Genomic DNA, 26,874 nt, shown 5'->3' on the forward strand with positions numbered 1-26,874 from the left:
GACTTATTGCCCCTTCGAACCCATTTTTTTTTTGTAATTTTGTGCACCTCTCTGGATTACGTGGCATCCCAACATCTCCCACACACCTCAACTAAATGGAGTCACGAAGTGTGCCACGTTAGATTAAAGGTGTATAAAATTACAAAAAAATGAGTTTTGGGTGGGGGGAGGACCTTAGTTTAGTTAAGTTGTGTCTAAGGAATTCCAGTCATAGTCGGTGGTACTTGTGCCTTATCCAATGGAAGTAACAAAATACTTAAAACCCAATGTAGCACTGAGTATACTATGACCCAAATATCAAGATGAACTTAATGAAAAATAGACGTTGCACGATTATTAGGACTATGAAGTTTGGATAAAATACGGTGTCCCAATCGCCTGTGGATTAAATCTGGGGAGGCTGAGATTGAACAAACTGTAGTGGATATGTGAGATTTGAGATAATTAAGTCCATTTGACTCATGCCCTTCGCCGATCATCCTTCCCATACTGTTGCCCTGTATGGCAAAGAAGTCACTAAAAATGAGAAGAAACAGTTAAAGCCTTAGCCAAAAGACTTATTAACAAGAGGCTAAGGGACAGTCAGGGACAAAAAGGACATTATTTAGAGTCAAGGAAGGTAAGAGATTGTCTTGACCGACTCCGGCTTCCATGGTGTGAGAACCATTAGCTAATGTAATAGTGAGAAGGGACTGAGAGTAAGTAATATTAGGCAATAAAAATTTGTTACCACCAATGTGGTTAGAAGCACCTGAGTTCATAACCATAGGGCCAAGTGTGGTGGACTATGAGATACAAGCAACAGGATTACTAACTTGGGCAATGGAAGCTATTGATGAAGAAATCAGCTACTCACATGACACTGAAGAAAGTCATTGTATTCTACCTGAAACAAAGAGAATTGATTGGTGGGATTGTCAGTGTATTCAGTTTGAGCAACATGAACATTCTTTGGTTTACCATGTAGAGAGTAGCACACGGTTATTTACTTCATTATATTCTAAATAGGTTGTTCATCTAGGTTCTCAAAAACTTATAAAGAGGAGTAAATATACATCACTCTTCGCCTGAAACTTAAATGTATTATGATCTTATATCATCTTCAGTGGATTCCTGAACTTGTTTGTATTTCAGGTCTGGGAGATTGATGCAGACAAACATCAGCCTGGTCATGTGCTTCACACACTTGGTTGGCCTCTGGACCAGAAGACCTATGGAGGTTCCTTCTTGTATCATATGAAGGACAGACAAGTCGCTGTTGGCCTTGTGGTTGCTCTAGATTATCAAAACCCTTTCCTGAATCCATACGAGGAATATCAGGTAAATATGAGGATACTACTGTTTGTGTAGAGTTCTCTTACTGTTCTCTTTGGTACTTGCTCAAAGAATAAGAAATTTCAAGATTCCTTTTGTTTTAAGCATCTAGTTACTTACTCCACATATCCTAAATCTCAGAGGTTTAAACGTCATCCTGCTATTAGGCCACTTCTTGAGGGTGGAAATGTTCTCCAATATGGTGCTCGGTCTTTAAATGAAGGAGGTTTTCAGGTGTGATGGATAATACTTTTCCTTATTATTTTATGGATTCACATCTTGCTTGTCTTATTCATAGCATTTCCTCAGCTTCAATAATGTGTTTCTAAAGAGCTGGTGCGTTAGGGACTTTGCCATATAGTAATATTAATATGCATCTGTGATATGGCTTATAAGGATTAGTCATGCTTTTTTTTACAAACTCAATATGTTTAGTAGATTTCGCCTTTCAGTAAAGAAATTTGTGAATATCAGTTCAATATGAGAACACGTCTGATAAATTGAATGAACTTTAGCTCTCTTCTGATACTTATTTTGACATACTCGAGGCATGTTTTTTAAAACTTATTCCTGGTCATACAAATACAAATGATTTGGTTAAATTCCAGTCTATTCCATATCCAGTTTTCCCTGGTGGAGCAATTATGGGATGCTCAGCTGGCTTCTTAAACGTGCCGAAGATTAAGGGCACTCATACAGCTATGAAATCAGGTACTACCTATTGTTCTTGTACTTAGTCTGACCTGGAAAATCAAAATAATAGCTTCATATCTTACTAATTGAAAGTTGAAGTTACTTTATTGAAGACTCCACGGTGTTCAGTTAATTTTAAACTGTTGCCCTGCAGATGGATAGCTTAAGCTATTCGAGTGCAAAATTCATAACGAACATTGTATTGAAAAATTCAGTAGTTAAATCATCGTTGGAATACATTACCCTAAGTTTGCATTACAAAACTTATTAGTCTCGTATGACTCAAAATTCGAAGTTTCACATAGATAACATTTAAGCAACTTTCATAAAACACACTAGTATAGGTGCCAATTACTCAACACATTGATAGTTTCAGTAATTACATATTTTGTCCAAGTTACATCTAGATACGTTATATTTGCCTCTGGATACACTGTTTCTAGAGAACGTATCTCGCCTCTCTCGTCCGTCTACTTCTATATCTGTGTTTCACAATGTATCTCAGTTTCAAAATTTCATGTGTCTGTGTATTCATAATCAATTTCATCCAGTGTATCCAATATCAATTTCACCCAGTGTATCCGATATCAATTTCATTAGTGTATCGGGAATCAAGTATCTAGTGTATTCGTGCATATATACATGTATCTAGGAGCAAAGATACACCCCAGGTGCATGTAATTGATAGAAAATATTCATAATGTATTTGTATTTCACAATTTATCTGAGTTTCACAATTTCATGTATTTGTGTATCCAATATCAATTTTATATATCTACATATCCAAAATCAATTTCATCTAGTATCTGTGCATAGATACATGTCCAAATAGGCTTAGGTCATTCTTTTAAACGGATAATTCTTGCTTGGTTGCAGACTACACGTTAATGGGTATTTGATTCTCCAACATTGTCACTTGTCAGTCATGCTTTAGCCTAAAGGGCTTCACGGCCCCATAGCTACTGATGCATCTAAAGACTCTTTAATGTAACACAGGGGAATACAACAATATGAGCATGGGACTTTTCTGACTTTTATTCTGCTTATACTCAAGAAAATGAATAATGCACCTGTTGACTTAAAAAATCTGAGACAGGAATGCTAGCGGCAGAATCTGCATTCAGCATGCTCCAAGAAGGCTTGAAGATGGAAAATTATTGGGACAATTTACGAAGTTCATGGATATGGGAAGAACTATATACTGCAAGGAACTATCGCCCTGTGAGTGTTGTGTTTCGAAAACCTTTTAGGAGCATATTTGGTAGGTTAATAAATCATGACATTGCATCTTCTCGATATTATTGACATATCTTGGAGCATAATGCACAATATTTGCTGGAGAGGATGCACCTCTATGCTCTTCCTTATATAGGGACACAAATGGCTCTGATGACCAACATTTGGTTGCCTCTTATAGATTGAAGCAACTATTATTTTTTAATTAGATTAGCTACAGGATTCCCGTTAATATTCTCGGTTTTATCTTTTATCCTTGTTAATTTCTCTTTTGCAGGCATTTGAATATGGGCTGTATCCTGGTTTGGCTTTAAGTGCTGTAGAGCAGTAAGATTTTTCCTTTTGCTTAGTCAAATAGTTTTTTCAACCCTCTTTTTTTTTCCAAACCAGTTTCTTAAGCTGTATGACTAATGGATAAGCTTATATTTGGTAGTTACATACTCAAGGGAAGATCTCCAGTCACTCTTAATCATGGGAAACCTGATCATGAAGCAACAAGGGTAAGACACCTTTTTTTTAATCATAAAGGTTCATGGATGTTATCTAATGCCAGATTTATTTTCGTCACACCTTAATGCTCTGGTGGACATTATTGGCACCAGGCTCTCACTACCCGCCAAGCAAACCTTGGTTCTTTCCGCTGTGATTATTCTAATCAGTGTATTAACTGACAAAATGGCATAATTCAACCAATAACTGAATAACTGGTTCTATATTAAAGTACAAACTTAAACAGAGGTGGAGCTAGGATTTGAACCTTATGGTATCATTGAGTCATATTTCAGACAAAAGCAAGAGATTAGATTGAACTCTAAGGTTTCAGTCTCCCTTTAAAGAGCTGAAGAGATCGGAGTTCTCTCTTCCATTGAACTCTAGGTTTTAGCCTCCCTTTCAGGAGCTGAATTTATGTATCTCGGACATGATCGATCCTTCTCTAGAGACCATAACACTAATCCTGATCTTTGTGGCTCTCATGGTTGGGGAGGTTGGCTACTTCTCCCAAAATGAATGTGATGACACCAGTAAGTGAGTTTGAGTAAAGCATACAATCAATGCACACAACAATAACAAGTTAACATGGTCACATAAACAAGGTTATGATTACTATAAACACAAATTATCTGAGTTCTAGACCAAGTAGTACACAAGTCACACAAGGTCATTAATGAGATGGGTGGACTCCTTATAAGGCTTGGGCATTCCTCCTCCCTTTGAGCTAGCTTTTGAGGTGTGAGTTAGGCCTAAAACTTAATTTCACAATGAGAAATTAGAAGAAGAAAAAAAAGAGATATGGGGAATTGAATTGTTTATTATTCCCTCAAGTTGATGGACTTAAATAGTTGTTATAGATAATGTAAATAAGGAAAGAAACTAATAAAATATTATGTAATATCCTAACTACTTAATTAAAGGGATTGAGGAATATTCTCATATCTAGAGCATCTAAATATACCATAATTTACACTCCCCCTCAAGCTGGAGCATATAAGTCATAAGCTCCTAGTTTGCCACATATATCGTCAATTCTAGATCCTCGGAGTGATTCTGTGAAAATATCTGCCAGTTGATCTATTGAGTTGACAAAACTTGTGTTGATGTATCCAGTCTCAATCTTCTCTCCAATGAAGTGACAATCTATATCAATGTGCTTCGTTCTTTCATGGAACACTGCATTAGAATCGATATGTAGGGCAGCTTGGTTATCACAAATCAATGTCATCGGTTCAACTCCTCCCATCTTCAATTCTTGGGAGAAGTTGTCTCAACCATATAAGCTCACATGTAGCTAGTGTCATGGCTCGATACTCTGCTTCTGCACTTTATCTAGCTATGACAGCTTGCTTTTTTACTTTTCTAAGATATTAGATTGCCTCCAATTAGAACACAATAACCTAATGTGGACCGCCTGTAAGAAGGAGATCCTGCCCAATCTGCATCAGAATATCCAACTATGTTGGTGTGTCCCTTATCTTCATACAATAAACCTTGTCCTGGATAGCTTTTGATATATTGCAGGATGCGAATAACTGCATTCCAGTGACTATAACAAGGTGATTGCAAAAACTGGCTAACTATACTAACAACAAATGAAATGTCTGGTCACGTGATCGTGAGATAGTTGAGTTTGTCAACAAGTCTCTGATATTTGCTAGGATCTTTAAGAGTCTCCCCCTGTCCTGGAATAAGCTTAGTATTTGGATCCACTGGACTGGCCACATGTTTGCAATCCAACATACCAGCATCTTCCAGAATGTCTAAGGCATATTTCCTTTGAATAATAGCAATACCATGGCCTGATTGTGCCACTTCAATGCCCAGAAAGTATTTAAACTTGCCCAAATCCTTAGTCGAAAATGACTTGAGAGGTGTTGTTTGAGTTGAGCAATACCTTCATAATCATCTCTTGTGATAGCAATATCATCAACATAAACAATTAAAAAAATATGTTTGCCATGAGATGAATGCCTATATGATACAGAGGGATCAACTTCTGTTCGGATCATTCCAAATTGTTGGACAACACAACTCGAAAACGACCAAACCATGCTCTAGGAGACTGCTTGAGACCATAGAGGGACCGACAAAGTTTACAAACTAGTCTAGACTCCCCCTGAGTAACAAACCCTATTGGTTGCTTCATATATACCTCTTTAGCAAGCTCTCCATGTAGGAATGCATTTTTGATGTCCAGTTGAAAAAGGGGCCAATGATTCATTGCTGCCATAGAGATAAGAAGACAGACAGAAGCCATCTTGGCAACTGGTGAAGAAGTATCTCCATAATCGATGCCATAAATATGAGTGTATCCTTTAGCAACTAGTCTTGCTTTGAGACGATCAATAGCTCCATCCAAACCTACCTTAACTGTGAATACCGAACGACAATCAACTGTGGTTTTGCTTTAAGGTAAAGGAACAAACTCTCAAGTACGATTATCATGCAAAACAGTCATCTCCTTAATCATAGTTTGACGCCAACCTGGATGAACTAGTGCTTCTGCCACAATCTTAGAAACTTTGACTGATAATATGCTAGTAAGGGCATGATATGAAGGTGACAACTACGATAACTTGAACAAGAATAAGCAAGAGTTCGATTGGCAGTGGTTCTAGTACCTTCACGAAGATCAATGTGAAGATCATTGGTAAGTGCTCGACTGTAGCAGAAGACATTGTTGGAGCAGGTAATGAGTCACCAGGATTGCTATGTGCACCTGTATCAGAGTTAGAAATACCAACTGGATTAGCAAGTCCAGCAGGAGGTTGAGGTCGTCGGCAATAGACCTTAAGAGTTGGAGGTGGAGCTGGGGTTGGAATGGGAAGGACTGCTATGGTCTTCTGATCTTTCGTATTAGGAGAAGAATATGGAGAAGTCACCAAAAAAGTAACATCTACAGTGATCAAGTACTTATTGTAGAGGGATCAAAGCATTTACAACCTTTTTATAAAAGCCTTGTGTTGAAGTTTACGGTTTACCTTTTCTGGGGGTAAGGTTATGAACATAACAATTGGAACCAGACACACGTGGAGGAAGAGAAAACAAATTTTGGTCCCGGTAATGGACTTTGATACTGCAATACAGATGAAGGCATGTGATTAATTAATTAGCAAGCAGCAACATCACCCCAAAAACATAGAGGGACATGATTGTGAATGAACGATGTTTGAGCTATTCAATTAGATGTCTGTTCTTCCGCTCAGCAACTCCATTTTTGTCGAAAATGAGTTGTATATCATTTGTATACAAAGTTTTGGCTTTGTTCCGCACTTCGCAACAAGTTTTACAAGACTGAAACAAATTTAACAACTTAGGATCAAGTGAATTCCACAGAAGAATACACAATTGTATATCAATTTTAACCTAAGCAGGTCTATCAGTTGCTCCAATATTAATACTTTTTTTGAGCAAGTGATTTTCAAATCCTTGACCTATAAACCACAATTCTACAGAGGCTGCCCATGAGGTGTAGTTACCACTACCATCTAACTTTACCCTAGTGATTACCAGTGATGGGATAGAAGAAACAATTGACTTAACAATCTGATTTGGAGTAATATGATTATCAGTTTGGTTATGAGGCATTTTTATTTGTCACAAAAAGTAGTGCTGATGAAGTAAGAAAGTAAGTGTCTTCAACAGATATGGAGAAACAAAGTAGACAACCAAATGTAAAAAAGAAAGAAATTAGACAGACTTTGGAGAATGAGAGAAGAATGAGAGAGGTGAAAATGAAGTGAATCTGATATGATTGATTTAACAACTATTGATCATCCCTGCGATCTTTTTTCTTTTTTTTTACTGCAGATAACATCCAGAGAGAGGGGGCTGAAAATAAAAGCCTTGTGTCTCTGATACCATGAGAAATTAGAAGAAGAAAAAGAAGAGATATGGGGAATTAAATTGTTTATTATTCCCTCAAGTTGATGGACTTAAATAGTTGTTACAGATAATGTAAATAAGGAAAGAAACTAATAAATTATCCTAACTACTTAATTAAAGGGATTGGGGAATATTCTCATATCTAGAGCATCTAAATATACCATAATTGTCAATGTTTGCTCTGGTTGTGGACTAGGAAGGACATCTAAAAATGGTTATCCTTCACAAACATTAAAAAAACTTATCTATACAAGTTGGTATGTCATGTGAGTTTGAAGAAATTTAACAAAAGCATGATAACATTCAGTTCAATCTCAATTTTATTTTCCCCTTAAAGAGCCCTCATGCTGCATTCTTTCAGAATGTCTCCAGATTGGATGCTGTAATTCAGACCATGCTGGCATGCTCCCTTAATTGTACTTATTTTAGCTTTCCAGCAGATTATGCATCGCTTCAGGCATTACCCTGAAGGACTTTTATCATTGCTCATCAGCAATATGAAATTCAGATATTATTTTCCTTTTCTTTTGGGAAACGCTATAGTGATTCATTTCTTTTGAAGTCACTGGATCACCAATGTAGCTTAGAGGTGTTGCTCACTTTTATTTTCTTATTGTGGAAGAAGTGCTCTCTCATTGACATGTTGATCTCTATGATATATGAAATTGAATGGCACTGGCCTATGAATGTTCATGGTGATGATAGAAACCGAAGCATATTGGTCAGTGCTACAGAGAGGACTCATTAGCTAAGGGGAATTGGCATATTAACTCACTTTCCTGTTACAACACAGGAATTTTTTGGTTATTTAGATGAAAAAAGGAAAATTAGGAGAGTAATCATTTTCTTTTTTTTTTAATGACAAGGGAAACCCGTAGCCGCTACCCTTTGGGTGCGCACAGGGTAAAACTCCCCCCCCCCCCCCCCCCCCCCATGCAATAGCTCGCAAATCACATAGGAGAGGTAACCCGCACAAGGCAAACCTGATGCGACGAGCTCGACCCAGAGGCAAATCCCTTGCTTTCGCTGTCAAGGGGTTTCGAACTTGAGACCTCCAACATGGAAATCCCAAGCCTAAACCACTGGGCCACCTCGAAGGGTTAAAATTAGGAGAGTAATCATTATACCACATTTTGTTATCCCCAGGTCTGGTTTCTTTTGGTCACAAATCAAAGTACGTTGATTTATTGATTGACATCTTTGGAGAAACAAAAATATACTGATGTTTATTCTCTTTAAAACTAAAAGAGACTATGTTTCTCATTTATCAAATGAACCATAAACCGTAGGATCTTGCATACCAAGCCGACTCAACTTTTCTGTGTTTATTCGATTCACAATATACAGCTGAGGTTAAGAGTGCTCTTTTTAGAGAAGTTAGCTAGCTCACAGATCAACTATGGTAATTACATGAATTTGGTCCTTTGTTTGCAGGAAGCACAATTGTTCTCGCCGATTGAGTACCCAAAGCCAGATGGTGTTGTTTCTTTTGATGTACCGACCTCTCTGTACAGGTAGACGGTCTAGTCACAAACATCTTCTGATTCTTTAATTGGTCTGTAAGTGATTAATTTGTTTGTTCTACCTCAAGTTATATTATGGCTATATTTCCCCTATAAGAAAACAAATTTTATATGGCAAGTAAAGTTGAATAGTTTGGTCGAAGGCGATGCAATACGATTTAAATGTGCTTATCTGATGCACAGTTTCACATACATTCTTTTTTGAATGGAATGTCAAAGCAGTAATTGTGATCTCTCAAATTAACAATGAATTTCTTGCAAGTTAACCAGGAATTATTTATCCAACTGAATTCTTGTTTATGTTTTTTTCATCATGTAAGAACTCTAGACTAAGGTCTGTGAATCCTGGTTAAGTTTTCTTTTTAATAGAGGTTGCCATCACGGTTGAACATATCACATCACTGTGCCATGTAAAGTACTTAAATATGTGAATTAAGACCCTTTGTGTTGAGGAAGGACTAAAAGATCTTTACTTTTTAACCCCACCTCGAGTGGTCAGATCTTCTTTTATAACAGAACTGCTGATTTTCCTTTCTAATTTCCCCCTTCCTGTAGGAGCAACACAAATCATGATCATGACCAACCATCTCATCTTCATCTGAAAGATCCCACTGTTCCAGAAAATGTCAACTTGCCCAAATATGCTGGACCTGAGGCACGATATTGTCCTGCACGAGTTTATGAGTAATATTCTCATCTGGAAAATAATTTTTCATTTCCTTCTCATGTGCTACGTATTTGTTCAATTTTCCTCTTCAAAATGATAGGTACATCCCGGATGAGACTGGTGACTTAAAGTTGCAGATCAATGCTCAGAACTGCTTGCACTGCAAGGTAATTCTGTCTTGTGTCCCTGGTTCAAAATCTTGAGTTAAAGCTGTTACAACCCAAAGCCAGCTACAAAATTGGGTCAGATACCTGTGTAGACTTGTCTAAGCTGCAATAATCCATAAAAGATATTGTTCATCCGGCAAGCTGCCATGGGTCTTGCTGATAATCCTTTGGCAATTCAACGAGTCTATCGTTCACTTGCTTAATTTATGTTCATATGCAACTTGATAATGTTTCATATTGACATCCAGATAACAGTAAAAACTTGTGTTTCATTCAGGCCTGCAGTATTAAAGATCCGAAACAGAATTTCGAATGGACAGTTCCGGAAGGTGGAGGCGGCCCTGGTTACACAATCATGTAGATGACCTTCAGCCCTCATGAACTGCTAAAAATGAATTCTCCCCAACCCTGTGAACTGTAAATTTTTAAAATGCAGCTCTTTGCACTCATACTTCTTCTTGGATCCTAAACGTTGCTTGATTGTAAATATATTCATGAATGAGGAAGTTAAAAAGGGATAGGTTCAGTGTTATTCATTAAAATAATTAGTTTACAATAAATGTACTCATGTTTTTATGTCACGCTTCGAGCTTACCCTGAGGCTGACACTTGATAATCATTGTTGTTCATCTAGCAAACTTTTGACCTGGCTGACTACTCAACGGAAGATTAACTTAAACAGATTTAAGCTTTAAGACATAATTTAAATTTAAGTCTTGGAACTTGCAAAGCTCAAACTATATCAAAATAGTATTTCAAAATTGTCTAAAAAAATACTTTGAAAACAATAATAGTTTGTCAATATAATTCAAAGGAAATATTGAAAGAAACACAACACTAATCTATGAAGTACTTATAGTTCAACATGGATATTGAAACAAGATCCACGACACTTCAAAACAACTAAACTGAAAGACAGAAGTGGATCCTTTGAAATGCAATTAGTAAAAAGTGCAAAGTGATTTCAATGGAATATCTAACGGTGATCCTGGACATTTGTATTTGTATTATGAAGGGATGCATGTTGAATGACATTAGTATATTGAATGTACGAGTATATAGTGTAGGTTGAGAAAAATAAATAACTTGACTGAAGCAAGATACTCAATTGAATGTAAAGCATAAGTAGAGATAAAATCATTTAAAAGCTTTACAAATAATATGATATAAAATCATTTAAAAGCTTTACAAATAATATGATAACTCAATGAGCTGTACATATATAAATATGATCATGAAATACTCTTTACTCTATCTGGGAGATTCTTTTATCGATAATTTTTTTATGAGTTACGTGATGATGAATCTCGTTGACATTGCCAGAATTGTCCTATACCTTGTTGAGGTAGAGAACACACTCGTGGATCTATATAATAGGCCTTCTCAAAGGCAGTGAAGAGTTGTTCGAATGTCGGTATTATTCTCTAACACGTTGGTTACGTAGTATATGGGGAATATGAGGTGTCCGAATTCTACCCCATATCGGTGCTCAGTCTATTATCTTTAGAAATCACTCATTGGTCAAGATAATATACTAAAACTAAACATTATATTATCTTACATACAAGATTACGTAGTAACAAACATTAATAATGTAAAAAAAGATAATTATAACTTCTTATCATTTATCCTTTAATCAATCATCTTTTTGATTTTATAATTTATCCTTTTGCTTCCAAAAAATATTACTATTTGATATTTTTGGGAATCAAATGAACATATAAATTTAAAAGAGTGAAAAAAGTGAACAAATATTCTAATGGAATATTTTTCAAAATGTCAATATTTTAAGATTTAAGAGGATTCATTAGCAACACTTTCAACATTTAATAAAAATGTTAATTTTTAAATTTGTTATGTATCTTATTTATTTTTTTATTATTTGTATTAATTTGAAAGATATAATTTTTATATAACAGATTGGAGAAATTTAGGGGAGAGAATTATTTTTAAAAGGAACAAACGCTTAAAAGTCTAATCCTTTACAAAACAAAATTTTCTCATTATCGACATTCACACCTCAACTGAAAACAAAATCTATTTTTTCTGTTTGGTAAAAAATTATCTGGACAAAATGGGATAAAAAGTTCATTGACAAGCAAGTTCTGAGAAGAAATTTCAATAAAATTGGTGGAATGTAAATTACAACATGTATTAGTTAAATGCTTCATCATTAATGTGTTTGTAATTGATTATAATTTGATATGAATCTTTTTACATAATTGTAAATCGTATATATTTTCGTTTTAAATTGTATGTATCATGAACAAGGTATGAATAACTAGTGTTGCGGAATTTCTCAAATTTTTTTGTTTGTTAAATACGAAAATAATAATGGATCATAAGAAGACAAACTTTTTTTTATTGATTTTTGTTTTTACTTTTTTGAAGAAAAAAAAATATCCCCACGGAATTCAAATTGGAGGAAGTAAAATATACTACGACAATTTGTAATGTATATTTATTTTTTTGGGGGGAAATGTACAAGTATCCCCTCAACCTATGCCTGAAATTTCAGAGACACACTTATACTATAATAAGATCCTATTACGCCACTTAACTTATTTTATAAGTAATTTTCTAGCCCTTTTCGGCCTATATGGCACTAGCTTGAAAAAAAAGTCAACCGGCGTTGGACCCACAAGATAGTGCCACGTAGGTAAAAAAAAGAGTAGAAAATTATTACTCCCTCCGTTTAAAAAAGGATGACCCAGTTTAACTTGAAACGGAGTTTAAGAAAAGAAAGAAGACTTTTTAATCTTGTGGTTCTAAATTAAAATTATGTCAAATGTACCAAAATGTCCTTTAATTTTGTGGTCTTAAACATGCCACGTGGAAAATTAAAGTTAAAGTGTTGCCAAAAAACGAAATGGATCATTCTTTTTTAAACAGACTAAAAAGGAAATAGAGACATTCTTTTTTAAACGGAGGGAGTAATAAAATAAGTTAGGGGAGGTAATAGGACCTTAGTATATTATAAGTGCATCTATGATATTTTGGGTATAGGTTGAAGGGGTACTTGTGCATTATCCCTTTTTTTGTTTAGTTATTAGTTTTCTGTTTTTTGAACTACATTGTATTCCTAGTGGACTCGTAGAATTTTTTTGCTTGTTGAATACGAAATTAACAATGGGTTGTTTGAGACATGATTTTTTCTTTGGTTGTTTGTTTTTAGTTTTTGAATCAAATTGTATCCATATGAAAAATAAATTGGAGCAACTACAATTTTTTACGATATTGTATTGTATTTTCATTTTTATTTGGTTATTTGTTTTCAGTTTATTGAACTACATTGTATCCTTTATCAAAAAGGATATAATCAATGAATGTAGTATCTGTTAAATTGTACTAATCAACCATATGAAAAGAAGAACAGAACTCTTGTAGTACCAGTGAATGTAAGAGGCATGATAGACGGTCATGCAAGAATGGACCATGCATTGAATAGCTAGATATGTTTATATTTTTTAAAAAAAGTGTTGGATAATTTTGTTTGCCTTAATTTTATGTAATTGGTTTTTGATCATTTTAAATAAATATTATATTTTGAAATGTATTCAGATGTCAGTTTATATTTTTCATTTATTATGTATTTATTTCAATATATTACTTCAAATTGTTCTTGTATAATTGTAACGATCCAAAAATGGGCGTGATGGCACTCGTCTTATCCCACCAAGACAAGTCAGCCTAAAACTCAATCATTACAATAAAGTGCGAAAATAAAATATAAGTAACTTAATAAAACCCCCAAAACCTGGTAGTCACGTGTACAAGCCTCTAAAGTATTACAATTGATTCAAAAGAAAAACTCAAATCTCAAATGAACTTGTTTCTAGAATAGAACAAGATCATAATTAAAGAGAAGAAAGTCTGCTGCGACGGAAACAGCTACCTGACAAATCTCCAAGAAGCCTCGGAAAAGAAGAGAATGACAAGTAAAACAAATATCCAGGCTCATAACCTACAAAAAATTGTAGAAGCAAGGGGTGAGTACTAAACCACACGGTACTCAGCAAGTAAACCTCTAAACACAAGCTAAGGGGATGAAATACGGGTACTCCTACCACCCCCAACCGAACCTCCACAACTACAACCTGCATTAAAAATCAACCCAACCTAATAACTCACAGTTTACATAGCACGTAGCTCAACAACAACACTTAGACAAATTAAATATCCTCAACAACAACACTTCAACAAATTACATATCCGCAATAACAAGCTCAATATTGATCAATCACAAGTTCCACAGAAAGGTAATCAGAAGATCAGCAAAACACGATATCAAGTTCACTAATGATAAATATGTGCAATGCAATGGAATACAATGTCAAGTATAATGATGCATGCCTGACCTAATGATACACACCAGCTGTCTCTCAGTCCGGGACCCATGGGGGACATATCTGTCCATGCATCTGTCGCGGCGCACGACACGATCCTCGATATTAGTAACCATCGCGGCGCGTGATACATCCCTCGAAATATAGTATCCATCGCGGCGCGCGATACGTCCTTCGAAATTGTACATTCTCTTAAGTACCCTTTCTTTCTCAATGCACATAACACTTGTCACAACCAATGCCTCAGAATAATGCAAATGAAAAGTTCACACAAATAATGAGGAGATGACCATTTTCATAACATCGCACAATTCACAACCACACAAACATGAAGTTACATCAACAATGATTCAACAAGCCTTCAACCCTTTCTCAACACAACACACATAAACAATTAATCACATTGCCTTTTGTTATCCCCATTTTTTTCATCATTAGAATTAATCAATGTGGACAAGTTAACCCATCACCAATCCCGTTACTCCCAAATATATACCACAAGGAAGTACACGCATTTCATACACTTAACAAGAGTTTAGAAATCTACTTGCCTCAAATAATCAAGAATTCACTCTGAAACTTGTGCCTTCCACTTTCATTGAACTCCCAAATAAGTGCAATCTATTCACATAACAATCACAATAAGATGTTGGACTAACAACATTCATATCACTATGTGTCTAGTTTAGATCCAAAAACTCACCCAAATTCCTAATCAAGTTCCTAATTTTGATATCAATTAATATAGCAACTCTCATATTTTTAAATTTCAAGTTTAGAGTTATGTTTTATTTTCTCCAAACTCATAAATGTAATAGTATGTATATAATACAATTCGCCCAATATGTAATGAAACATACCAATATATCAAAATTGTTATGATAATTATACGGAAGGTTTGTCACCAGAAGCTAGACATGAAAATAAGTTAGGCACTAAATGATTAATGTCAACCTATTCAAGAATCAGTAATCGTTAATATTATACACATTCTATCCTTATTACACAATGGTGAAATATTATGAAATTATTATTATTTTAGTATAAAAGACATATCAATTCATACTTATTTGAATAGGCAAGATATAATTAAAGTCAATTGTGATAATGAGAAGTTCTCAACTTTAGTTCATCCTCATTCTAATAGAAAAATTATATTATTGGGAATATATTTACACTCAAATTAATTACCTGAAGCTACAAGAGTCTCCATTAGAGTGGCAGCATGAATGTGAAATACTAATACAACAACTTCCTTTTACTTGCTACCGCCTCTAAGTAGTTTTTGCCAGAATTTTTTTATCTTTTTTTATTTTTATTTTATGTGTGACTGCTGCTTCTGTTGTTAGCAACAACTTTTAACCCCCTTTTTTTCCCTTTTCAATTGGGCTTAGCCCTTTGTTTTTTTTTCTAATAGTTGTTGTTGTTATTATTATTATTATTATTATTATTATTATTATTATTATTATATTTTTCTTAATATTAAGTATATTTATTTTCCTTTTATTATTTTTATAAAACTTAATTAACTCTTAATTTATTTTAAAATTTATAGCACTCATTTCTAAAACTCATAAATTACTTATAAAAACTACTAAAATAATTAAATTTAGATAAATGGGTAAAATTCAAAAAAGGGGGTCGTTATAATAATTGACTTTATTTTCTGGAGTAACAGTAGATATAACTATATTTATCTGATTAGTCTTTAATTTATAAATACAAAGTATATCATTACGAAGCCTAAATACAAGATGATCAAAACTAAATACAAAATTGTTCAAGTTCAGTATATTCAAAACGAATACAGAAAGTAAATTAATATCTGATAATTAAAATATAAAACAAAATGTTGAGAAACAACTATGATAAATAGAGATTGAATGAACATTAATGAATACATTCATTGTGACTTTAAATATTAATTAAGATTGTATATGAAAAATCGTGGCAACACAAATTTTATTTGTATTTAAAAAATGGCTAATAAATTCGACTTATCTTAGTTTATTTGAAAGCATAACCATTTGTATTTAAATTTTCTATTGAGAGATACAACATATGCAATCAATGCAATACAATAATATGTATCAAAACTTTTTAATGATAATAACACTTCATAAGATCAAAATGATGACTTTGCAGAATAAACTGCTATAAAAAATTTAATGTATAATAGACAATATTTTAGAATAAGAAAAGATTAATCATACTATAAACTATTGTATTTCAATTGTTTCACTATCATCACGAACTGTCTGAGGCATGTTATGTCTTGGGGGTGCTTCACTATCACTAGTGGCCCTGACATTATTATTATGTTGGCCATACTTTCAAAGAAATGTAGCATATCTTGACCTCAAAAAGATTAAATCAAAGTTGCTGGCAGAACTTGAACTTTTTTTGTCCATAAGACAATCACTCGACATAGGCACGCATATAAATACCGTAAGCTCTACGTACATTAAGAGAAGAGAAAATAAAAATTCAAATAGATAAATAAAGGAGAATACTAAATTCAAAAGGGATAATGCACAAGTACCCCCTCAACCTATGCCCAAAATCTCACAGACACACTTATACTATACTAAGATCCTATTACACCCCTAAACTTATTTTATTAATAATTTTCTACCCCTTTTGAGCCTACGTGGCATTATCTTGTGGGCCCAATGTTGATTGACTTTTTTTTTCAAGCTAGTATTGCGTAGGCCGAAAATGGGTAGAAAATTACTTATAAAATAAGTTCAGGGGGGTAATAGAATCTTAGTTCAGTATAAGTGTGTCTCTGAAATTTCAGGCATAGGTTGAGGGGTACTTGTGCATTTTCCCAATTCAAAATAATACACCAATTAGAATCAAAATAACATATGAGTTTTGTAAAAAGATAAACACATAACTTGACAAGCACATAAATTAAAAAAAGTATGTCATAGTGTAACTTAGAAACACATCAAATAAATACAAATTTATACCATAATGTAACTTATAGTCCACATCAAACATATACAATAATTGTCATGATCTAATGAATACACCAAATATGCAATATCGAACAGAATCTGAAAAACCATCAATGTGTCACGACCCAAACCGGGTTGCGACTGGCACCCACACTTACCCTCCTATGTGAGCGAACCAACCAATCTAACCTTAACATTTCAATATAATATCAACAGAAAGTAATGCGGAAGACTTAAACTCATTAACTAAAGACCAATTCATTAACTTCTAAAATTCAACATCTATTATTCCCCAAAATCTGGAAGTCATCATCACAAGAACATCTACGATCAAACGACTAGACTAAGAGTATTCTAAAAGCTAAAAATACATAAGAAGCTAGTCCATGCCGGAAGTTCAAGGCATCAAGACTTGAAGAAGAAGATCCAGTCCAAGCTAGAAGCATTAGCTCACCCTGAATTTCCGATGTAGTAAGACTGGCTTGAATTACTGTTGAGTTGAAGACGATGGCACGTTTGCTGCACTCCACAAATAAACAAGAAAAGAACATAAAAGTAGGGGTCAGTACAAAACACGGGTACTGAGTAGATATCATCGGCCAACTCAAAATAGAAATCAATATATACCAAGTAATATCATAAAGTCAACTATGATACTCAACATGTAGCAACAACAAATACTATATTATTAACAGTTACCGTCAAGTTCACACATGAGGACTCAAGCCTCGATACCATACTCATTTGGGAATCATGTTCATTAGATTGAGTATATTAACATCTTTCAAGATTCATTATCTTTATTTCTCTTGTGTCGGTACGTGACACTACGCTCCCTCATATTCATTAATCCTCTTGTGTCGGTACGTGACACTCCGATCCCTCATATTCATTAATCCTCTTGTGTCGGTACGTGACACTCCGATCCCCTAAATCTACGTGTCGGTTCGTGACACCCGATCCCCTAAATCTACGTGTCGGTTCGTGACACCCGATCCCCTAATTCTACGTGTCGGTTCGTGACACCCGATCCCCTAATTCTACATGTCGGTTCGTGACACCCGATCCCCTAAATCTACGTGTCGGTTCGTGACACCCGATCCCCTAATTCTACGTGTCGATTCGTGACACCCGATCCCCTAAATCTCCTTCCATCAATTCATCAAGCCTTCTTTCTTACCAAGGCATCATCAATCTCATTACTTTAGTTCATCAAGCCTTCTCCCTTACCAAGGCATCATCATTAAAAAGAGATTAGGTTTTTATCAAGATTTGGGATTCAATAACTTCATCATGCTTAATATAATCACAATTATATAATCACGTTCATGCATGCATACAATTAAGCACATAGCAGGGTTTACAATACTACCAATACATATCATTCTCTATTAAGAGTTTACTATGAAAGCATGAAAACCATAACCTACCTCCTTCGAAGATTCGTGATCAAGCAAGCAATTTCCCAAGCTTTGTGTTTTTTCTCTCGTTCGATCCTCTCTCTCGTTCAACTTTCTCTCTCTTTCTCTTGTTCTTTCTATTTTCTTTATTCAAACCTCTTTCTTTTACCCTAATTAGTATATAATTAAGAATAAAAGATGGCAATAATTCCCCACTAATTAACTTAAGGTTACCTCTTTTAACCCCCAAGTAATTAGACTTATTAACATTAACCCACTAACTTTATAATTAAGGCAAGAATAGTCAAAAACGTCCCTTAAAACGTATCAAGAAATCCGACCCAGACTGGGATTGCGCAACCTGTGACGGGCCGTCGTGCCTGCGACGGTCCGTCCTGCAGGTCGTCGCAAAGTTCAGAGACCCAAATTTCCACCAAGGGTCTGTGACGGTCCGTCACACCTGTGACGGTCCGTCCTGCCATTTCGTTACAAAGTTCAGAGAGTCGATTTCAGCACCCAAATTTCAGAATTTCTAAGTGTTTTGGGACGAGACACCCTCGACGGTCCGTCGTGCCCATGACGTTCCGTCATGGGTTCCGTCGTCTTAGCTTGTTTTTCCAGAAATAAAATCTGCTGCTCAAAACGACTAAACAGGTCGTTACATTAGATACCAATTTACCCATCGTTCGTCCCCGAATGATCACAAGAAGGTAAACAAGGGCGAAAAGGAGTACCTGAATCTGTAAACAGATATGGGTATTTTTCTCGCATATCCGCCTCCTTCTCCCAAGTGGCTTCTTCAACCGGTCGATTCTTCCATTGCACCTTGATGGATGCAATCTCTCTTGACCTTAACTTGCGAACTTCTCTATCTAAAATAGCAACAGGCTCCTCCTCATAAGACAAATTCTCATCAAGCAAAACTGAATCCCAACGGATAATGTAATTTCCATCCCCATGATATCTTTTCAACATAGACACATGGAATACCGGATGCACTCCGGACAGCCCTGGAGGCAAGGCTAACTCATAAGCCACCTCCCCTACTCGCTTAAGTACTTCAAATGGACCAATATACCTTGGGCTAAGTTTACCTCGCTTACCAAATCGCATCACCCCTTTCATTGGTGAAACTTTCAACAAGACTTGTTCACCTTCCATGAACTCTAAGTCTCTAACCTTTCGATCTGCATATTCTTTTTGTCTACTTTGCGCCGCTAGAAGCTTTTCTTGAATAGACTTCACTTTCTCTATCGAATCCCTTAAAAGGTCAGTACCCCAAGGTCTAACCTCGAATGCATCAAACCAACCAATGGGAGACCTACATCTCCTCCCATACAATGCTTCAAATGGGGCCATATCAATACTTGAGTGATAGATATTATTGTATGAAAACTCCGCTAAGGGTAGGAAGCTATCCCAATGGCCACCAAACTCTATCACACATGCACGAAGCATATCCTCCAACACTTGAATCGTCCTTTCAGACTGACCATCGGTTTGAGGATGGAACGCAGTACTAAGGTCCAACTTAGTACCCAATTCCGCATGCAATGTTTTCCAAAACATAGAAGTAAACTGCGTACCTCTATCTGATATGATGGATAGTGGAACCCCATGCAATCGAACGATTTTTGAGATATAGATCTTGACTAACTTCTCTGCATTGTAAGTCACCTTTACCGGAATGAAATGAGCAGATTTAGTTAACCTATCAACAATCACCCAAATGGAGTCATACTTACCCATTGTCCTTGGAAGACCAACCACAAAGTCCATTGCAATTCTCTCCCACTTCCATTCCGGAATGGGCATTCTCTGAAGTGTTCCTCCGGGCCTTTGGTGTCCATACTTTACTTGTTGACAGTTTGGACACTTGGCAATAAAGTCAACAATATCACGCTTCATTTTACTCCACCAAAAGTGTTGTTTTAGGTCACGATACATCTTGGTTGCACCCGGATGTATAGAATACCTTGAACTATGAGCTTCTGTCAGAATATGTTGATCAAATCAACACGGGACACACATACCCTTCCCTTGATTCTCAAAACACCTTCCTCATCGATTTGTGCTTCCTTAGCCTCTCCTCGCAATACTTTATCTTGGATTCGCCTTAGTTTCTCATCATCAAACTGTTTTCCCTTAATTTTGTCAAGAAAAGAAGATCTTGACTCCACACTAGCCAACAATCCTCTCTTCTCATTTACTTCTAATCTCATCAAGTCATTAGCTAGAGTCTGAACCTCTCTAGCCAACGGGCGTCTAGAAGCTTGCAAGTGAGCTAAACTTCCCATGCTTCCCGCCTTTCTTCTTAAAGCATCCGCTACAACATTCGCCTTCCCCGGATGATACAAAATAGTGATGTCGTAGTCCTTCAGTAGTTCCATCCATCTCCTCTGTCTCAAGTTCAAATCTTTCTGAGTAAAGACATACTGTAGGCTACGATGATCCGTATAGACCTCACACTTAACCCCATATAAATAGTGTCTCCATTGCTTTAATGCAAACACTACCGCGGCCAATTCCAAATCATGAGTTGGATAGTTACGTTCATGCACTTTTAATTGTCTTGAAGCATAAGCAATCACATTCTTCTCTTGCATTAGCACTGCACCCAAACCCGAATAAGATGCATCACAATAGACAATGAAATTCTTACCTTCCACGGGCAAGGTGAGAATGAGTGCGGTAGTCAATAAAGTCTTGAGCTTCTGAAAGCTTTTCTCACACTCATCCGACCATACAAATGGAACATTTTGCTTAGTCAAGTTCGTCAGTTGGGAAGCAACAGAAGAGAATCCCTTGACAAATCGGCGGTAGTAGCTAGCTAACCCAACAAAGCTCCTTATTTCTGACACATTAGTAGGTCTTACCCAATTCTTCACTGTCTCAATCTTAGAAGGATCCACCATCACTCCATCCTTAGAAACCACGTGCCCCAAGAAGGACACTGCATCTAGCCAAAACTCACGCTTAGAGAACTTGGCATAAAGCTTTTTCTCCCTCAACATTTCCAATACCATTCTCAAATGCTCTTCATGTTCCTTCTTGCTCTTTGAGTATACCAATATATCATCAATAAATACGATCACGAAGAGGTCCAAATGTGGCTTAAAAATCCCGTTCATCAAGCTCATGAACGCAGCAGGGGCATTCGTAAGACCAAAAGACATCACTACAAATTTGTAATGCCCATACCTCGTTCGAAAAGCAGTCTTTGGCACATCCGTTGCCCGTATTTTCAATTGATGATAACCGGATCTCAAGTCAATCTTAGAGAAGACACAAGCACCTTGTAACTGATCGAACAAGTTATCAATGCGGGGAAGAGGATACTTGTTCTTTATGGTTACCTTGTTTAGTTGTCTGTAGTCTATACACATTTGAAAACTCCCATCCTTCTTCGTCACAAACAAAACCGGAGCACCCCAAGGAGATGCGCTTGGTCTAATAAAGCCTTTGTTTAACAACTCTTGAAGTTGGGCTTTTAACTCTCTTAACTCCGCGGGAGCCATTCTATAAGGGGGTATCGAAATGGGTCGAGTACCCGGTTCAAGGTCAATACAAAAATCTATATCCCTATCTGGTGGCATACCAGGAAGATCTGCGGGGAACACATCCAGAAATTCACGGACCACCGAAACCGACTCAATCGAGGGTACTTGGGTAGTGTCATCCTTGAGATGTGCCAAGAAAGCTAAACACCCTTTACTAACCATTTTCTTAGCACGAAGAAAGGAGATGATACGCACCGGATTGGAAGTGTAGTCGCCCTCCCAAACTAACGGATCTGTCCCAGGCTTGGCTAACGTCACCGTTTTAGCATTACAGTCCAAAATCGAAAATTGCGGAGAAAGCCAAGTCATACCCAAAATTACATCAAAATCATCCATTTCTAAGATAACCAAATCTACATAAGTGTTGCTCCCCACAAAGTTCACCAAACAAGACCTATACACCTTTTCAACTACCACGGACTCACCCACCGGAGTAGAAACACGAATAGGCATATCAAGTAATTCACAATGTAAATTTAGACCATTAGCAAATGATGAAGATACATAAGAAAATGTGGATCCAGGATCAAACAATACAGAATCCATGCAATCACAAACCAGAAGATTACCTGTGATGACAGCATCATATGCCTCCGCTTCAGACCGCCCAGGAAAAGCGTAACAATGGGCCCTATCGTTCGTCTGTCCGTTGCCCCTACCATGTTGTGATGTAGTGGTTCCAGTTTGCCCATCACCTCGGCCGTTTTGGTGACCACCATTACCTCGACCACCACGTCCTCCAGAATGACGGCCTCTACCATGACCACCTCTACCTCTAGCAATTGGGGGTCTATAACTCTGTTTTGGACAATTCCTCCTAATATGTCCAGTCTCCCCACATCCATAACACTCTCTGGAGTCAAGCATAGGTCTCTCAGAGAAGTGTTGACCGGTCTGAGGTGGACCCCCAACTACAGTCTGTAATGAAGACTGAATGGGTCGAACTGAGTAACCTCCGAAACCTTGTCCTCTAGAGTAAGAACCATTAAACTCGCCTCCCTTTCGAAACCTTTTTGATGTCGATTCGTGGTGAAGTCATCTGGCTTCACTCCTTCCACCTTTATCACGAAGTCTACCACCTCTTGGAAGGATTTTGCCGTAGCCGCTACCTGTAAGGCTGAAATCCGCAACTCTGACCTCAACCCCTTCACAAAACGGCGAATCCGCTCTTGTGGACTGAAACATAGTTGGGTGGCATACCGGGATAATGCACGAAACTTAGCCTCATATGCATTGACCGACATCCTACCTTGCTCTAGGCTCAAGAACTTATCCCTTTTCCTATCCCTCAAAGTTCGGGGGATATACTTCTCCATAAACAAGCTAGAGAATGAGGCCCAAGTCATAGGTGGTGCCTCTGTTGGTTGACACTCAATATGTGACCGCCACCACATTTTGGCGTTCCCTTGAAACTGATAAGTCACAAACTCCACACCAAACCGTTCTACTATACCCATCTTGTGTAGTAGCTCGTGACAGTCAACCAGAAAATCATAAGTATCCTCTGATTCAGCACCCTTGAAGACCGGAGGTTTCAATTTCAAGAACTTCCTGAAAAGTTCATGCTGATCATTTGTCATTATAGGCCTAGTAGTCAGACGTGGAAATGTGCCTATGTCCAATGAGGCATCCATACGAGGAGCCATAGTGGCTGCATGTTGCACTTCTGAAACCGTAGGTGTTGGCGCAGAAAACACTGGAGGTGCCAGACCTTGATCAGACAACCCACTGAGATAGGCGAGAACCTGATTGATCATCTCTGGGGTAGGTTGGGGTGGCAATCCCTCATTCTGCACTTGTTCAGTTTCCCCATCCTCCCTTTCTCTTATTACTTCCTCAGTCGGTGGAGGAGTCACTGCCCTAGTATCAGATGGGCTAGGTGATCGTCCTCTTCCCGTAGAAGACGTCCTCCCACGAACTCTACCACGGCCTCTTGCCGCTACTCTTCCTGAGCAACAGCCCCAGTGGCTTGCTCAGACGCACCCTGTCCCGCCGGTGCTGGTGTTGGTGTTGGCGTAGTCGTTGCTCTAGTTCTAACAATCTGCGAAAGAGAGTGAAGATGGTCAGATACCAATTTGTATCACCTAGATACCAATTGGATTCAAGTAGTAGCACGAAAGAAAGAAAGAAAGAATGGAATTTTCCTAAAGTCTTATAGCCTCTCAAAGAAAAGTAAAGGCACCCCCTACCATTCCTTAAGACTCTACTAGACTCGTTCTTGTGTGATGAGACCAACGAACCTAATGCTCTGATACCAAGTTTGTCACGACCCAAACCGGGTTGCGACTGGCACCCACACTTACCCTCCTATGTGAGCGAACCAACCAATCTAACCTTAACATTTCAATATAATATCAACAGAAAGTAATGCTGAAGACTTAAACTCATTAACTAAAGACCAATTCATTAACTTCTAAAATTCAACATCTATTATTCCCCAAAATCTGGAAGTCATCATCACAAGAACATCTACGATCAAACGACTATACTAAGAGTATTCTAAAAGCTAAAAATACATAAGAAGCTAGTCCATGCCGGAAGTTCAAGGCATCAAGACTTGAAGAAGAAGATCCAGTCCAAGCTAGAAGCATTAGCTCACCCTGAATTTCCGATGTAGTAAGACTGGCTTGAATTACTGTTGAATTGAAGACGATGGCACGTTTGCTGCACTCCACAAATAAACAAGAAGAGAACATAAAAGTAGGGGTCAGTACAAAACACGGGTACTGAGTAGATATCATCGGCCAACTCAAAATAGAAATCAATATATACCAAGTAATATCATAAAGTCAACTGTGATACTCAACATGTAGCAACAACAAATACTATATTATTAACAGTTACCGTCAAGTTCACACATGAGGACTCAAGCCTCGATACCATACTCATTTGGGAATCATGTTCATTAGATTGAGTATATTAACATCTTTCAAGATTCATTATCTTTATTTCTCTTGTGTCGGTACGTGACACTCCGCTCCCTCATATTCATTAATCCTCCTGTGTCGGTACGTGACACTCCGATCCCTCATATTCATTAATCCTCTTGTGTCGGTATGTGACACTCCGATCCCCTAAATCTACGTGTCGGTTCGTGACACCCGATCCCCTAAATCTACGTGTCGGTTTGTGACACCCGATCCCCTAATTCTACGTGTCGGTTCGTGACACCCGATCCCCTAATTCTACGTGTCGGTTCGTGACACCCGATCTCCTAAATCTACGTGTCGGTTCGTGACACCCGATCCCCTAATTCTACGTGTCGGTTCATGACACCCGATCCCCTAAATCTCCTTCCATCAATTCATCAAGCCTTCTTTCTTACCAAAGCATCATCAATCTCATTACTTTAGTTCATCAAGCCTTCTCCCTTACCAAGGCATCATCATTAAAAAGAGATTAGGTTTTTATCAAGATTTGAGATTCAATAACTTCATCATGCTTAATATAATCACAATTATATAATCACGTTCATGCATGCATACAATTAAGCACATAGCAGGGTTTACAATACTACCAATACATATCATTCTCTATTAAGAGTTTACTATGAAAGCATGAAAACCATAACCTACCTCCTTCGAAGATTCGTGATCAAGCAAGCAATTTCCCAAGCTTTGTGTTTTTTCTCTCGTTCGATTCTCTCTCTCGTTCAACTTTCTCTCTCTTTCTCTTGTTCATTCTATTTTCTTTATTCAACCCTCTTTCTTTTACCCTAATTAGTATATAATTAAGAATAAAAGATGGCAATAATGCCCCACTAATTAACTTAAGGTTACCTCTTTTAACCCCCAAGTAATTAGACTTATTAACATTAACCCACTAACTTTATAATTAAGGCAAGAATAGTCAAAAACGTCCCTTAAAACGTATCAAGAAATCCGACCCAGACTGGGATTGCGCAACCTGTGACGGTCCGTCGTGCCTGCGACGGTCCGTCCTGCAGGTCGTCGCAAAGTTCAGAGACCCAAATTTCCACCAAGGGTCTGTGACGGTCCGTCACACCTGTGACGGTCCGTCCTGCCATTTCATTACAAAGTTCAGAGAGTCGATTTCAGCACCCAAATTTCAGAATTTCTAAGTGTTTTGGGACGAGACACCCTCGACGGTCCGTCGTGCCCATGACATTCCGTCGTGGGTTCCGTCGTGGGTTCCGTCGTCTCAGCCTGTTTTTCCAGAAATAATATCTGCTGCTCAAAACGACTAAACAGGTCGTTACACAATGTTTGTTTAAAATCAATACAAATGTATAAGTTAATATGTATCTTAACTTGACTGGATACAAACAATACTCTCGCAATGTTCATAACTAAAAAATGATACACATAGCATAATGAATATAAACACATGTAAATATAGTAACTTTTAAAGCTCATAACACAACTACAACAAATATGTCATAATGTATACGAAACAATCAAATAACAAGGAGTGAATACAATCTGAAATATAATCACTAGTCATTTCAAAAGGAATACAAATTTATTGTAATGACCCTCTTAGTCGTTTTAGAAATTTCAACTATTATTTTTTTTGTATTAACCTTTTTAGTAGATTTTATAAATAATTTATATGACTTGTAAGAATGAGTGGCACGATTTTTAGATTTAATAAAAGATTTTTTT

General features: G+C 36.9%; 1 protein-coding gene across 2 annotated transcripts in view; it reads left to right on the forward strand.

Moving 5' to 3' along the window:
- Positions 1-10,561, forward strand: part of LOC101249710 (electron transfer flavoprotein-ubiquinone oxidoreductase, mitochondrial) — a 30,050-nt gene extending 19,489 nt beyond the window's left edge. For both annotated transcript variants that reach the window (XM_026028564.2, XM_004251966.4), the window contains exons 8-17: positions 1,135-1,320; positions 1,456-1,548; positions 1,923-2,025; positions 3,104-3,228; positions 3,521-3,570; positions 3,677-3,743; positions 9,058-9,137; positions 9,702-9,830; positions 9,914-9,980; positions 10,258-10,561. In XM_026028564.2, the coding sequence (XP_025884349.2) occupies positions 1,135-1,320; positions 1,456-1,548; positions 1,923-2,025; positions 3,104-3,228; positions 3,521-3,570; positions 3,677-3,743; positions 9,058-9,137; positions 9,702-9,830; positions 9,914-9,980; positions 10,258-10,341 (984 nt within the window). In that variant the 3' untranslated portion in view covers positions 10,342-10,561. The remainder of the gene's footprint in view (positions 1-1,134; positions 1,321-1,455; positions 1,549-1,922; positions 2,026-3,103; positions 3,229-3,520; positions 3,571-3,676; positions 3,744-9,057; positions 9,138-9,701; positions 9,831-9,913; positions 9,981-10,257) is intronic.
- Positions 10,562-26,874: the final 16,313 nt, after the last annotated feature.

The sequence above is a fragment of the Solanum lycopersicum genome, chromosome 12 (genome assembly GCF_036512215.1).
Source record: "Solanum lycopersicum chromosome 12, SLM_r2.1".
Classification (NCBI taxonomy): domain Eukaryota; kingdom Viridiplantae; phylum Streptophyta; class Magnoliopsida; order Solanales; family Solanaceae; genus Solanum; species Solanum lycopersicum.